Source organism: Anabrus simplex, chromosome 1, assembly GCF_040414725.1.
Source record: "Anabrus simplex isolate iqAnaSimp1 chromosome 1, ASM4041472v1, whole genome shotgun sequence".
In the NCBI taxonomy this organism is placed as follows: domain Eukaryota; kingdom Metazoa; phylum Arthropoda; class Insecta; order Orthoptera; family Tettigoniidae; genus Anabrus; species Anabrus simplex.
This window is the reverse complement of record NC_090265.1, coordinates 326,440,699-326,456,984: the sequence shown is the minus strand read 5'-3', so window position 1 is coordinate 326,456,984 and position 16,286 is coordinate 326,440,699. Positions and strand designations below refer to the sequence as shown.

Sequence of the window (16,286 nt, the reverse complement as noted above, 5' to 3'; positions counted from 1 at the left end):
AAAATAAACTGAAGCACGCAAAGATTTTGGAATCCCTCTGTCCATGTTTCCAATATTTAAGAAAATCTTGACGGGAGCATAGAAGCTCAAGAAATGCGTGGTTTAAATGTGCATTCAAGGAGCTATTTAGATTTAAGTGGAATTGATAGAGTGGTTTTTGGCATTTTCGAGTGACCAGTATCCCTGTTTATGGTGAGGTTATTAAGAGGAATGCGAATGAACTGGCGTTAATAATGGGACTGGAGTTTTGTTCAAACGAGTGGCTTCAGTTTTTTAAGGAATGCCACAATATCACGTAGCAGGCAGTGTGCGGGGAAGTAGAATCCGCGAACATGGCGATGCAGACAGTTGGTGAAAAAAGCCTGGCTTGTATAATCAATCTGTTCACACCGAACAATATTGTCAATGCCGATGAAACTCCATTAAAGGAGAGAAGTGCCATGGGAGAAATGCATACAACGATGGGGTCACTGTACTTCTGCTGACGGAAGCGAGAGACTCCCTCCCTTTGTCATGGGAAAGTTCAATAAGCCACAGTTATTTAAGGGCGTTGAGCACTTTCTGTGCAAGTAACAGGCATCTAAATATGCAAACAGTACAGTAATCCAATTAATAAAGCGTTTGCACAGGGGAGCCTGCATAAATTTCTAGTCTTTGAATCGTGTTTTTCTTCTTTCTTTCTTTCTTTCTTTCTTTCTTTCTTTCTCTCACTTCAGTGTGTCTAGTGTGCTTTTAGTTGCTAAGTTTGAGTAAAATTGTAGTTCACATAGGTTATGTTTGCCAGCGAGTTATCCAAATGCATTCTTTTAATAGTGTAAATGCACATTGTTGGATTCATTTCCCAAATAGCTTTTTTTTTTTTTTCATGGCATTTGCAAGGTGAATCAAGGTTATTGCATGCATTAATAGGTCTTAGAATATTTTGTGATGCGGCAAGGGCAGGCGTTTCTAATTTAAGATTTGAAGTTTTAGTGTACTAGGTGTATGCATAAGTTTATGCCTGCTTTTGTTGTAAAGAAAACTCATAATTCTCAAGGGAAATTCATTTTTTGTTCATTCATAATATTCGCCATCTGCTTCTACAGACTTCGCCCATCATTCAGATAAGTTATGAATATCATGCCAGGAAAACTGCTAGTTTTTTGCAGCAAACCCTTTGTTGAGCCTTCCAACTTCCTTGTAATTGCTGAAGTGCTGCTCTGTGAGCGCGTGCCCCATTGATGCGAAGAGGTGATGGATGGCACCAGATTGGATGTATGATGGGTATGGAAGGATGTCCCATCCAAGCGATTTCAAGGAGTCTTTCACTGGTTTTACTGTTCGAGACGGCGCATTGTCGTGTAACGAAATTACTTTGCCATGTCTTTTGGCCCATTCCAGTCGTCTTTCGATCAATGCATGATTTAAATTAGTCACTTGTTGGCAAGCAGACACATCAGGAGCACCAAGCACGAGACTAGCACCCTGAACGCTAGCCCTCCAGCTGTTACCTACCAGCTCTATGGTACATTAGTACCCCACGTCGCCACACAGTGCTCACACGACCAGACAGCCATCGCGAGCCCCTGCTCAGCCTGCCAGTCAATCACGAGGCAGGATCAAGTCCACGCAACAAATAGCAATTCGTCAGACTCTCAGTACGGTCACCAGTTCGGTTCTCATCATTGCGAGATCAGTATACCTGACCCGACCGTGACTTACTGAGTAGCAAATACGAAGCCGGTTCTCTCTTTGAATTCGACCTTTCCAGTGTTTCAAATAACACACAAGTAAAACCCATTTGACTCCACTCACCCAGTTGAAACCACCCTAGTTGACTGAGTAGCGAGGACTAACATTTCCAGACCATATATATACATTAAAAAAATATTTTATTTTACTGCCACCTATTCAATACAATTCAGAATGTTAGCATATGAGTTAAAACATTGTTAAAATACAAGTTGAGACATGTTTTGCCCCTTTTTATGGGGCATCCTCAGTCAGTATCAAAACCTCAATTTTACCAGGTACCTGGTTAAAAATTATTCTAAAATAAGTTGTAAAATGACATATGTTAAAGCAAAGTTTACAGTTCATCACAATGTTTCTAAATTAATTAAAACTGTAATATGATAATGAATACTTTTATAAAAATTCACTTGTAAAAGGAGGTGTCGTGTGATTAAAAATAACAGTATTGATGGCTTGAAGCCGTAGTCGATATTTGATATGGATGAAGATTTACATGTTAATACAAATACATGTTAATTCAGCCCGCAGGCTGGTCTGATCCTCGACAGTTCCACCAAAGGCTATTGTAGACAGCCTAGGGAAATGAGTGAGGTTGTTGTCCCTAAAGATTTCTTGAAGTTAGAAATCAAATATTAGAACTTAAAAATAAAATAAAAAACAAAGAGCTTATTGTCGCTAAAGCTGATAAGGGCAACGTAACTGTTATCATGCATAAAGCAGATTACATCCTAAAAAACAAACTTTTTAAATGATGACTCTCTTTCTATTATTAAAAAAAGACCCAACTCAGTCGTTACAGAAGCAATTGAAACAAACACTGAAGAAAGCTTTTCCTCTTTAACGAATTTGAGAAGTAAAAATTAACATGAAGCCTGGCCTACCAACCGCTAAAGCGGTGCCAATAATCCACGGGGCCATTGTCCCCATTAGGCCAATTATAAATTGCAGACCTAGCCCCCGTTATAAACTGGTGCAGTATATCCAAAAATTCCTAAAACAACATTACAGATTCACTTCAAATAAATCCATAAAGAATTCTGTAGAATTGATTAAAGAATTGAGTAAATTTCGATTACAGGATCACCACTCAATACTTTCTTTTGATATAGTAAACATGTTTCCAAACATCAAAACTAATAAATTGCTTCCTATCATTGTCAAGAATTTGAAGAAATATAGTCACCTAAGCAATTTTGAAATCGAAGACTTTATGGCGATTTTAAAATTGCTGGCCAATAACTATTTAACTTTTGATCAGATCATTTATAAACAGGATGGCCTTGCAATGGGGTCACTGGCCTCGGGGATTTTGGCAGAAATTTATTAATTTTTTTAGAAGATACGCAAATAATTAATGACAAATTTAAGAATGTTTTATTTTGGTCCAGGTACGTAGACGATGCTTTTGTTATTCTGGATGAACGCATAACTGACGCCTCTACCACTCTCAATGATCTTAACAATAGATACTGATATAAAATATACTTTGGAATCTGAAATAGAAAAATCCATTAATTATATAGACCCACTACATTCATAGAAAGTTGTCAGAAATGTTATTGTATTGGTCTATATTGCATTTGACTAGAAACTCAATGTTATCCTTAAAAACTCTTATTTTTGGCATTATATTTGTAGCATGTAGAGCAAATATGGAATAAGTATTTTGTTTCATTGATGTCAAGATATACTGTATTGCTTGGAACTTACAGAAATTTATGTTCCAAGATTCAGGACAATTTGAACCCAAGTGTAATCTGAATGACACTGAGAGATTAGAATATAAGCAGGAGTTTTGATGAAAGATCACATTAAAAATCAGCACATCAGAAACACTTATATGAAGGAGACAGTTTGAGGGGAAGGTTCAGTGCGAGCGGGTAACCCGTGACCTTCATAAGTCTGGGATACGAAGAAGGTCTAAGAACAGCTGGGCCTATAACAGATGAGGCTATAACCATTACGTAATGGATCCGTTAATGTTGAAACACAAGCAGCTACCAACAACGAAGTGCAACTGTATTCTGCTAACCCTAGAGGATCCATACCCAGGATGTCATTAATAAAGTACATTGACAGGGCAAGGAAGAAGACGTATAGAAATCTATGCTAGCAGCAGTAAATTGGCTTATTTCAAGTGAATAATAAGTTTGCAGATTGAAATGTCAGTTCTATTATCTGAGGGTCCGGAAGAAATGGAAATCCTTTAAGTTGTTGTGTGCAAATGAAGGGATGTGTATTTAAATGAATATAAACATCCCGTCCCTGAGCCTGAGGAATTAACTAACCATACACAGTTAGATTCCTGGCCCGGCCAGAAATTGAACCCAGGACCCTTTGAACCGAAGGTCGCTATATTGACCATTTGGCCAAGGAGCTGGACAATTTTTCTTCAGTTGTAACAAATTTCCTGTATGATGATAGATAACTGTTGTTGGAATTAAAAAAAGGCAAAAAAATAAACATACAAACAAAAAGAAAACAAACCAAGAGCTTTCCAGTGTTAACAAAAACTAAGACTTTACAACCTCAGTAAAGTTTTGAAGGAACTCCACTGTGGTATTGTATTGAAAAAGAAGAAGTAATAATTTGTGTTCGTTCTCTCAATCGGCTACAAAGTAGGTGGTGGTGGTGGTGGTGGTGGTGGTGGTGGTGATGATGATGCTTTTGCTTGGCCCAGTGGACTGCACTAACCCTTATTCTCTCCTGCCAGGCGTTTTCAATGCCAGTCTATCTTGGGTCTTCATGTTGTCCATCACTCCACCTTCTGCTTGGTCTGCTTGATGGTCTCTTCCTGCAGGAGACAAAATCCATCAGTTTCACAGTCTATTTATGTGAATTCATTTGTAAGACTTGGCCTGCCCATATGGGAACACAAGGAAACCTAAAGTGACATTCTACTACACACCATAGTCTGGAATAGACATGTGGCAACTTACTCATAGGATGTCCCAAGTAGAACCAAATGATGGCCATGAGTTATGCTAGTCATTTTCCACACCCAACTTGGATACCATGGTCTGCAACTGCTTACTGAAGCTTTTGGTTGTGAGCTAGTAGAGGATTACTTGTATGTCTAGTGTCGATTATGAACCTAAAAATGGATATCCCAAGAACTGAGGAAGCACCACAATGCACAAATGTGACCCTAGTGGTAAGAGGCAAAAAGCTACTGCTGTGGCTGTTTCAAGAACAGAAATACAGGGCGGAGAATGTTGATTTTATGAATGTGAAATAACTCGCAATATTTATGAAATTTATTTACTGGTCTATGTAATTCATATTCTCTCCATATTTAGAAGAAAATGGATAACTGCTACCCTATGGAACAATTCTTTTCTTGTATAATTAGTTGACAGTTAATGTTCGTTTGTTTGTTTCTTTGGATATAGTTATTTCATTATTTTTCAAATACAGTATAATTCTTTGTTTACACAAGTTTTAATTGAGTAGCCTATTGAAGTAAGGGTTGCTAAAAAAATATGTATACACATTTTAATAGAGAATGGCTTTTGTATTATATTACAATCCTCTAAAGTGAAAAGTTACAACACACAAACAGTTTGTTAGTGCAGTTACAGTGAGAGCTCATACTGCAAACCATCAGTTTCCAAACACTTCTGAGTACAATGTGCAACACACAGTGACATATTCCGGAGTTGTGAAAGGGATTGTTGCACAAGCAGTTACAATATCACGTCGCAGTTATGTTAGTGTGTGTGGCTTCATACACTATGTTCTTGAGTCCCCAACAAGTAAAAATCGGGGAGGGGGAGGGGGGGGGCTATTAAGTTGGGGCTCCTTTGTCCTATTTGAGCTGGTAGAGTGTCATCAAGATAGTTGCAAACGTTTCTGTGAAAGTGGGCTGGGGGACCTCCTTTTTTGGAAGTAAAATGGATCAGCACCAAACACAGCACAAGTGGATGATACAATTGTCCAGCATCTCCAAGTAAGCCTGACCAGTAACTGTACCTTTGGAAAAAAACAGTCCAATCAGTCTCCTGATGGTAGCCTGCACCAGACATTGAGTTCTGCAACATTCACTGCTTCTCTAGCATAATCACGAGGGTTTTCTGGGGTTCAGTGCACACAATTTTTCTGGTTAACCATGCGTGAGATGTGTTCAAGTAGGAGGAAGGGAAAAGGTAGGAAAGGGAAATGTAGAGTAGGAGATAGAAAAAGATAGGTGGAACAGGGTCATGGGAGGAGGACAGGGAGGAGGAATTAGCTTCTACAGCTATCAGGAAAGATAAGGCTGATCAGTAGGGGACGGGATCAAATGAGGTGGGTAGGATTGAGGCTCTGGTCATGGGGGATTCCATCGTTAGACATGTGGGGAAAGTGTGTAGAGGAAAGGGAACCAGGGTAGTGTTATCCAGGAATTAGGTTGAGGTAGATATTGAGAAAAGTAGCGAAGGGGGGGGGGGGGGGGGAGGAGAAGGTGGTAGTGTTTCACATTGGTACCAACAACGTAAGGCAAGCTGGTATAAGTACCAACATAGTTGGTGACTTATGGGATCTGTTAAATGCAGCACGGGTGCAGTTTAAGGAAGCGGAGATTATCAGTGGAATACTGTGTAGGAGGGATACGGACTGGAGGGTGATTGGGGATTTAAATGAGACTATGGAGTGGGTATGTGGGAAACTGGGAATGAAATTTCTAGATCCTAATGGGTGGGTAGGAGATAGGGATCTGCACTCAGATGGCCTTCACTTAAACCGCAGTGGTACGTATAAGTTAGGAAATTTGTTTGGAAGGGTAACAGGAAGGTACATTCAGGGAAACAGGGTTGTCTAGGGAGCGGTGATAAGGATACAGAGATCTGGAAGTCAAGTAGGGATGACATAAAAATGTTAGTGTTGAACTATAGAAGTATTGTAAAGAAAGGAATAGAATTAAGTAATTTAAGATATATATTTACCAGATATTGTAATAGGAGTTGAATCATGGCTGAGAAATGATATAACGGATGCAGAAATTTTCTCATGGAACTGGAGTGTGTATCGTAGATAAGATAGGAATGGTGGGAGGGGGAGTATTTACAGGTAATAGGCAACTTGATGTCTTTGGAGTGTACAGACCCGGAAAGGGTAGCGCTGACATGGATTCAGCATTGATGAGCATTCTGTCGATGCCCTGAATAACCCTCTCTAACCTCAACAACATAGACCCTGATATCAAATTCACACTGGATTCAGAAAGTAATGCTGCCATCAATTTTTCAGATATAATGATCACCAGACTCCCTTCTTCATTCTTGTATAAAATATACAGAAAATCTATCCATACAGTCTCAAAAATAAAACAAGATTCCATGCATCCCTATTCCCACAAATGTGCTACATACAATAGCTTAGTTGATCGCGCGTTCACCAAGCTCGATAACTGCAGTCGCTTAAGTGCGGGAGATAGTGGGTTCAAGCCCCACTGTCGGCAGCCCTGAAGATGGTTTTCCGTGGTTTCCCACTTTCACAGAGGCAAATGCTGGGGCTGTACTTCAATTAAGGCCACGCCCACTTCCTTTCAATTCCTAGGCCTTTCCTATCCCATCGTCGCCATAAGATTTATCTGCGTCAGTGCGATGTAAAAAAAAAAAAATATATATATATAGATCGGGTGTTAAAAATTCCAATGTCAACAGCAGACCTAAATGAAGAACTTAATACTATACATGCGATAGCCAGGTTTAATGGTTATTATAAGTTTCATCGAACGTATTATCAACAAATTCAGACATCGCTCTAAATCTAACTTGTGTTGAGTCATCAGTCCGTAGACTGGTTTGATGCAGCACTCCATGTCACCCTATCCTGTGCTAACCTTTTCATTTCTACTTAATTGCTGCATCCTACATCTGCTCTAATCTGCTTGTCATATTCATACCTTGGTCTACCCCTGCCGTTCTTACCACCTACACTTCCTTCAAAAACCAACTGAACAAGTCCTGGGTGTCTTAAGATGTGTCCCATCATTCTATCTCTTCTTCTCGTCAAATTTAGCCAAATTCATCTCCTCGCCAATTCGATTCAGTATCTCTTAATTTGTGATTCGATCTATCCATCTCACCTTCAGCATTCTTCTGTAACACCACATTTCAAAAGCTTCTATTCTATTTCTTTCTGAGCTAGTTATCATCCATGTTCCACTTCCATACAATGCCACGTTCCACACGAAAGTCCTCAAAAACATCTTTCTAATTCCTATATCAATGTTCGAAGTGAGAAAATTTCTTTCCTTAAGAAAGCTCTTCCTTGCTTATGCTAATCTGCATTTTATGTCCTCCTTACTTCTGCTATCGTTACTTATTTTACTACCCAAGTAACAATATTCATCTACTTCCTTTAAGATTTCATTTCCTAATTTAATATTTCCTGCATCACCTGCCTTCGTTCGACTGCACTCCATTACTTTTATTACCCAAGACTTGGTCCATACCGTTCAGCAGCTTCTCGATCTGCAGTCTCAGATAAAATAACAATATCATCGGCAAATCTCAAGGTTTTGATTTCCTCTCCTTGGATTGTGATTCTCTTTCCAAATTCCTCTTTGATTTTCTTTACTGCCTGTTCTATGTAAACACTGAAAAGGAGGGGGGGAACAAACTGCAGCCTTGCCTCACTCCTTTCTGGATTGCTGCTTCTTTTTCAAAGCCCTCGATTCTTATCACTGCAGACTGATTTTTATACAGATTGTAGATAATTCTTCATTCTCGGTATCTGATCCCAATCACCTTCAGAATCTTAAATAGCTTGGTCCAATCAACATTATCGAATGCCCTTTCTAGATCTACGAATGCCATGTACGTGGGCTTGTCCTTCTTGATTCGATCCTCTAAGATCAGACAAAGTCAGGATTGCTTCACGTGTTCCTACATTTCTTCTGAAGCCAAATTGATCTTCTCCCAACTCAGCTTCAACTTGTTTTTCCATTCTTCTGTAAACAATAGTGTTAAAATTTTGCAGGCATGAGATACTAAACTAATGGTGCGATAGTTTTCACACCTGTCAGCGCCGGCTTTCTTGGAAATAGGTATAACAATATTCTGCCGAAAATCGGATGGGACTTCTCCTGTCTCATACATCTTGCACAGTAAATGGAATAACCTTACCATGCTGGTTTCTCCTAAGGCAGTTAGTAATTCACAGGGAATGTCATCAATTCCAGCTGCCTTGTTCCTATTTAGGTCACTCACAGCTCTCTCAAACTCTGACCTCAAAATTGGGTCTCATTTCATCAGCATCAACAGCCTCTTCTTGTTCCAGAACCAAATTATCTACATCTTCACCTTGATACAACTGTCGGATATGTTCCTGCCATCTTTCTGCTTTGTCTTCTTTCCCTAGAAGTGGCTTTCCATCTGAGCTCTTAGTATTCATACACCTAGATTTCCTTTCTCGAAAGGTTTTCTTGATTTTCCTGTATCTACCTTTCCTAGGACCATGCAACCTTCCGACATCCTTGCACTTCTCCTTCAGCTAGTCTTCCTTAGCTACCTTGTACTTTCTATCCACTTCATTCCTTAATCGCCTGTATTCTTTTCTGCCCTCCATTTCTAGCATTCTTGTATTTTTGTCATTCATCAATCAGGTCTAGTATCTCCTGAGTTATCCATTGATTCTTAGTTGATCTTTTCTTCCTTCCTAACATTTCTTCAACAGCCCTGCTGACTTCATTTTTCATGAGTATCCGCACTTCCTCTATTGTTTCCTTCAGCCCTTTCATTTAGTCCTTTTGCAACATGTTCCTTGAAACAATCCCTCAAACTCTTTTCTTTCAACTTGTCTAGATCCCATCTTTTTGCATTATTTCCTTTCTTCTATTTCTTCAGCTTCAGATGGCATTTCGTGACCAACAAGTTGTGGTCAGAGTCCACGTCTGCTCCTGGGAAAGTTTTGCAATCCAACACCTCGTTTCTGAATCTCTGCCTAATCGTAATGAAGTCTGTTTGATATCTTCCAGTGTCTCCAGGTCTCGTCCACGTATAAAGCTGTCGTTTGTGGTGTTTGAATCAAGTATTGGCAAGGACTAGTTTATGATTAGCGCAGAATTCAACCAGCAGACTTCCTCTTTCATTCCTTTGTCCCAATTCGAATTCTCCTACTGCATTACCTTCTCTTCCTTGGCCTACCACTGCATTCCAGTCTCCCATCACAATTAGATTCTTGTCACCTTTTACATATTGTATTAAATCTTCTATCTCTTCATATGTTCTTTCGATTTCCTTATCTGCTGAGCTAGTAGGCATATAGACCTGCACTGTTGTGGTGGGCATTGGTTTGGTGTCAATCTGGACGACAATAATTCTTTCATTATGCTGGTCATAGCTTACCTGCTGCCCTATTTTCTTATTCATTATTAAACCAACTTCTGCATTTCCTCGGTTTGATTTTCTGTTGATAATTCTTCCTGCCAACGTACTTCACTTATACCAACTACATCTAACTTTAGTCTATCCATCTCCCTTTTAGATTCTCTAATCTACCACAATGATTCAAACTTCTAACATTCCATGTTCCGACTCCCAGAATGTCAGTACCGGTATACATCTTCCTGATGATCGCCCCCTCTCGTGTAGTCCCCACCCGGAGATCAGAATGGGGAACTAGTTTACCTCCGGAATATTTTACCCGGGAGGAAGCCATCATCAGTACATTATTCATACAGAGAGAGCTGCATGTCCTCGGGAGTTAGTTACGGCTGCAGTTTCCCATTGCTTTCATCCGTGTAGCAGTATCAACACAGCTAAGCCATGTTGAGTGTTATTACAAGGCCATATCAGTCAATCCAGTCTGCCGCTCTTGCAACTTCCGAAAGGCTGCTACCCGCCTTTTGATGAACCATTCTTTAGTCTGGTCTCTCATTCAATCAATCAAAATATCTACGTCAATATTGCTCTCCGCACAAACAACAGAAATATGGATATTCTCCACAATTCCAACCTGGTCAACAAATCGGACCCTTTTACTAAGTCAGGAGTTTACAGGTTTCAGTGCAGCGACTGTAACAGTTCATATATAGGCCAAACTGGCAGGGGTTTAAGATTAGATATGCCGAACATCTCAATGCAATTAAATAGAATAGGTTTTCTGCAGTTGGTCAGCACATACAAGATTATAAACATAAATTTAATGGATTAGATCAAGATTTAACAGTATTAGACACACTGAGCAAAGGCCCCCTACTAGATATCATCGAATCGTTACATACATCTAGACCAATACTTAAATCCTAATCTCAACTTGAATGACATTTCTGAAAAGCCCATTATTTTATTTGATTCTCTTATTTCAGTTCTCAGCAGTGTTAAACTCCCTAAAAACAGCTTGTTTTTTCAGATTATACGTCACATGTTATCACATTATCCTTCCCTACCACGCCCACCTGACTCCGCCCCCTCCATCGCCCCTCCTCCCCCCTTTCCTGACCCATTTCCCCCCCTATGCTTCTAGCAAACTCTAGCACTTCCTCCTTGCCGCTCTTCACGCATACATCAGTTCGTTAGAGGCGAGTCTCCTCCTTAACTTTATAGTGTTTAGCCCTATTTCCAATATCTCATTTTAACTCTTAACTTTCTTTTCATACTTCAGGTTCCAAAGTGAATTGAGAACTTTCTGGCCATATGTATCTACTTTCTCTTTCCCTGCAATATGATCCACTTCTTTGAGTACCTCATAAATGATGGCTTCTTTTTCTGAGTTGATGTTACAAGCCACTATCAAACTTATTTATGTTACTATATTATCAATACTCTGTGGGAGGACTGCATACTATGTCAGTTTTTGGATGTCCATGTTTTATTTTCACCTAGTGTTTAGCAGTGCTACGCTTGACTTTTTAACCATTCCAAAGTGATCAAGTCTTTAAACATTTGTTAATATCTTCACTTTTATTTTATACTTTGACCAACCAGCACATAACTTGTTTATATTCTTTTAACCCTTTGGGGTCCAATTGATTTTCTACCTGCATCCTGCACAGGTCCAATTTGACATTAGGCAAATATGGGAAGGAAGTACTCACATAAGTAAAAAGGTGAATTTTTACATTAATAATACGAACTTCAAATTTATTTATTATCAGTCAAGTTAACCACATTATCAGCAATATTTTTTCAAAGTATGGTACTTCCGGAAGCATTTGTTCGGGTGTAGTCCTGGGTTCCCTGGACAGGTCTCACAAAAAATGTCTCCTTTCTGCCCCCTTTCACTTTCCTGTCGGAACACACGGCACAGTCCTTGGTTTTTTTTTGTCCTGACGAGCATCTATGATGTGTAGCTTCCCGTTCAGTCGAAGTTCTTCGTCACAGCTGCTCCGTCGGCCGCGTTTACGGGCATTTTTGTTCCTAACGTCCCCAAAAAGCCCCATAATAACTCGGTCCCTGAAAGTCTTGTGATTCACCTCGGGCTTATTTTCTGCCTTTTGTTGCAAGTTATATAGGTGAAAACTGTTCACCAAAGCTACCTACAACACCCAGAAGTACAATTTGTATCCCATAGCACTGTTGTGAGAATACTTGGAAAAAATACGGTCACCTTCTTCATAAACTTTCCATTCGTCACCCACTACATCAGCGCTTTCGCCACTATCTTCCATGTCATTTTCCTCCTCACTCGAAATATCATACTCAGATTCAGGAATACTAATGTCACCATCAGAATCCGTCAACAAATCATCGTCAATATCGCCACTATCACATAACTGTTCGTAAATATCATCAGGCTCCATGCCGCGGCTGGTGGACGCCATGTTGATAACGAAAGTAAACACAGCTGTGACGCTGTGACAGTGAGGAACTATCTCCAAAGAAATCACAATTCAGCTTAAAGGAATGAACAGCAGATGGCAGAAGGCAAGAGAGAAATGCCAAGGCTGTATACTGCGTAAAGCTCGGCGTCATTTCTGCTCGAGCATACGAAATATATAACCTTAAAGTTGTGTCGGACTGAGTCCGACATTGGACCCCAAAGGGTTAAGCATTGTATTTTTACCTCCTCCTATTAATGTCGCTTATTACTAACGGTCTGTTATGTGTACTACATACTTGTATATCTTTGTTCATACGACCTGTTTCAGCTGATGGTGTCCATAGGCACCGAAACCGGTACTGAATAAAAAATGTTGTGATCATATTAACATATTAATGTATTGAAAAAAGGTAGATCAATCAAATTCCCGTCTATTGTATGTTTTCCCGGATGTAAGCTCACAGATGCGCGCCCCTAACCGCACGACCAACTCGCCCGGTCGAGCCGCTTGTCTGAATATTGGTGGGAAGTAGCTGAGGAGTTCAATAACTTTCTTCTTTCTGGTTCATAAATTTTCTGATACTACTGATACACACTGGTTCATCATAGCATTCGAACTATTCAATCCCTACTCTGTGTCACTGATAGGAATGTGCAGTGTGTACACTTACATAATGGCAGGGGTGTGTTCACAGCTATCTGCAGCCTGGTCATTCCAGCACTGGAACTTTGGACTGTTAGATCAGCACCGTAGTACTGTTCGTTAAAAGTGAGAAAATGTGCGGTTTTTCATTTGATAGAGTATTTTGTATCATAATATTGCTTTTAATTGCTACGTTCCTACCGACGTTGTTGTAATGACTTATGTTGACTTCAGTTAGAAAACCACTAAGACAGTTTTTCTGAGAATTCCATAGCAAAGCACTGGTACAATAGCTAGTGTGAACTATAATAATGGAAATGGTCACAAATTTAAATATTTGTTGGAGAGGTCATCGAAGGCGAGTGTAATGATGTGGAAATATTTAGTCGTCATGATAACAAATTAACTGGCAATGGTGGTATTTCTTGTTGTGATTGCTTTTATAAGCTTTAAAAATGTGTACTGATTAGCCCCTATTGATCTAGATAATGAAGGTAACCGTCAAAAGGAGACATGAAAGATGGAGAATGAGGTAAGAAGTAATCATAACTGGAGTGAATTGAAACACTTGAATGCCCTAATATTGACACACCAGTATCCTAAGCCCACAAAATGTATAAACAGTGTTGTACTGCCCAACTAATGTTTTTAGTCGGGTGTGCTGTGTATCTTCTGCTGTTATTCATCACTGCTAGATGGTTTTATCTCCATAGTATAACTGTTAAGTGTTATTAGCTGCTGTCCTCGGAGGCCTGGATTTAATTTGTGGTGCTACCAGAGATTTAAGAAAGACAGAAGGGCTGGTGTATCGTTAAAATGGCACATGCAGCTCGCCTCCATTGTGTCTCGAAAGAGCTGCACCACTTTGGGATGAGGATACAAGTTTACTAATTTCTAGATGGTATTTATTACTTTTGGAATTACAAAAACCATAAACAATCAATGATTGGTACAATGCAGCAAGTTTGTTTCAATGAGAGAAATTCTCTCTTCCTAGACTGAAATGTGCAAGACAGATGTGCTGATAAATATAAACTTTTGTGAAAAGCATAATGAACCTTCTGTATATTGAGACATTGTTTCTGTTGTGTTTTAGGCTGTCCAACCCTCTGGTAATGAACGTGTTGTCTCTCTTATCTTGACTAATGCTCCTGCTGCAACACATGAAAATGTGGAGACTATAAAAGATGATATCAAGACAGATACTGTGGAGAGAATGGACCAGTAAATTGAAGATATCTGCTTGAGTTTGCAGCTAAATACAGTTTTTAAAATCTGAATGTGTATAATTTGTTGTTGCAAATGTAGAATACTACATATGCAAGTTCCTTAAAGTTTTTCTTTGATTCATTTCAAGGTCTGAGTATGTAATTTGTTGTCCAGCTCCTTGGCTTAATGGTCATTGTTTTGGCATTTGGTTCCGAGGGCTCTCTGTTCGATTCCGGGCTGAACTGATGGGACTTAAACTGCATATGGTTAATTGCTCTGATATGGGGAGTAGGTGCTTGTTTGCCTTAATACATTTCTGTTCACCTACCTACAACACTACACCATCAACCACCATGATGAAACATGCAATAGGGAGTAGGGTTAGCATCAGGAAGGGTATCCGGCCATAAAATTAGACCAAATCCACGTCAGTTGCAGACTCCAAGAAATAGGAGAAAGTCCATGAAAGTGAAGTGTGTAATTTGTTAAACAAAGGCAGATTACAAGCAACTTAGTTTGTGCTTACACTAATTAAATATGTAGTGCTTGCAACATCCCATTGTAGTATTTGCTTTATGATTGAGTCTCTACCTTGCAGAGTTACCCTTCTCTAGTTTTCTTCCAGGTTGACAATGAATATAACTGCTGCTACTGTATAGGAATTTAGCACATGTTAAATTTCAAAGAGCCGGCCCCGCGGTGTAGGGGTAGCGTGCCTGCCTCTTACCCGGAGGCCCCGGGTTCGATTCCCAGCCAGGTCAGGGATTTTTACCTGCATCTGAGGGCTGGTTCGATGTCCACTCAGCCTACATGATTACAATTGAGAAGCTATCTGACGGTGAAACGGTGGCCTCGGCCTAGAAAGACAAGAATAACAGTCAAGAGGATTCGTCATGCTGACCACATGACGCCTCGTAATCTGCAGGCCTTCAGGCTGAGCAGCGGTCGCTTGGTAGGCCAAGGTCCTTCATGGGCTGTAGTGCCATGGGGTTTGGAAATTTCAGAGTATTCTAAGAATAACATTTAAACAACATGGGATTCCTCTTGTTTACAGAATTGAATCTGCTGTGTTTAGAAGCAGTCTTATTCCTTATTTTAATGGCCAAGGTAAACTTCTGTAAGAGAGATTGGAGTTCCAAGTTATCGAATTTGCACTGTTAAACAAGTTCAGAATTGGTGCTTAGAATTCCAGAAACCTTATTTACAGTTGCTGTGAATGGAACAGCACAATTTATTTCTCGGTTGTGTACTTTACAGAGGGCACTATGTAAGCTTTACCATACAAAACTTCAAATGCATATTATGTTTTTGATAGAATGTCTGTCCTCACACTGTCTCCCAGAACAAGAACATTTTATCTTGTCAATTACATTGGAATTAAAGAAATGTTTTTGTATGATCTATGGGATTTAAATTTTGTTGTTCATTAAGAATGTTCCTTCTTTCAGAAAGTTTTCTATAACTGACACTGATCCATGTGTCAAACTGTACAACATTTTGATTCATTATTATAGGTTCAACAACATACCACTCTTCACAGAAGACAGTAGTGAGGAACATAAAGTGCCTACTATCACTGAATAATGGTTGCGAAGTATTCATTCACAAGCTTCTCTCTCTCTCTCTCTCTCTCTCTTTCTCTTTCTCTGTCCCTCTCTCTTATGTCAACGTTTTTTTTAAAAAAGATTCAATATTTCTTTTCACTGTCATTTCAGTACAAGGTAGCATTCAGATAAGACACGCGGAAGTATTCAATATGCTTTATCTAACCATATACTGTATTAAGCATAGGGCTTGTTTTCCCTGGCTTCAGTACAAACATGGAAAACTATTACTGCTACTTATTCTTATCCCAGTTACTTGGCATTGGACTTAGATGTGGATTAAGCCCAGTTTTATGGGCAGATGCCCTTCCTGCCATCTATTCTATGTGTAGGGATGTACTCATTGTGTC

At 39.5% G+C, this 16,286-nt stretch overlaps 1 protein-coding gene across 1 annotated transcript in view; it reads left to right on the top strand.

Annotated features, from left to right (window-relative positions):
• The window catches only part of LOC136865768 (protein lethal(2)essential for life-like), a 58,499-nt gene extending 42,554 nt beyond the window's left edge, over positions 1-15,945 (top strand). Inside the window, exon 4 of the mRNA XM_068226306.1 lies at positions 14,220-15,945. Within this exon, the coding sequence (XP_068082407.1) occupies positions 14,220-14,351 (132 nt within the window). The 3' untranslated portion in view covers positions 14,352-15,945. The remainder of the gene's footprint in view (positions 1-14,219) is intronic.
• Positions 15,946-16,286: the final 341 nt, after the last annotated feature.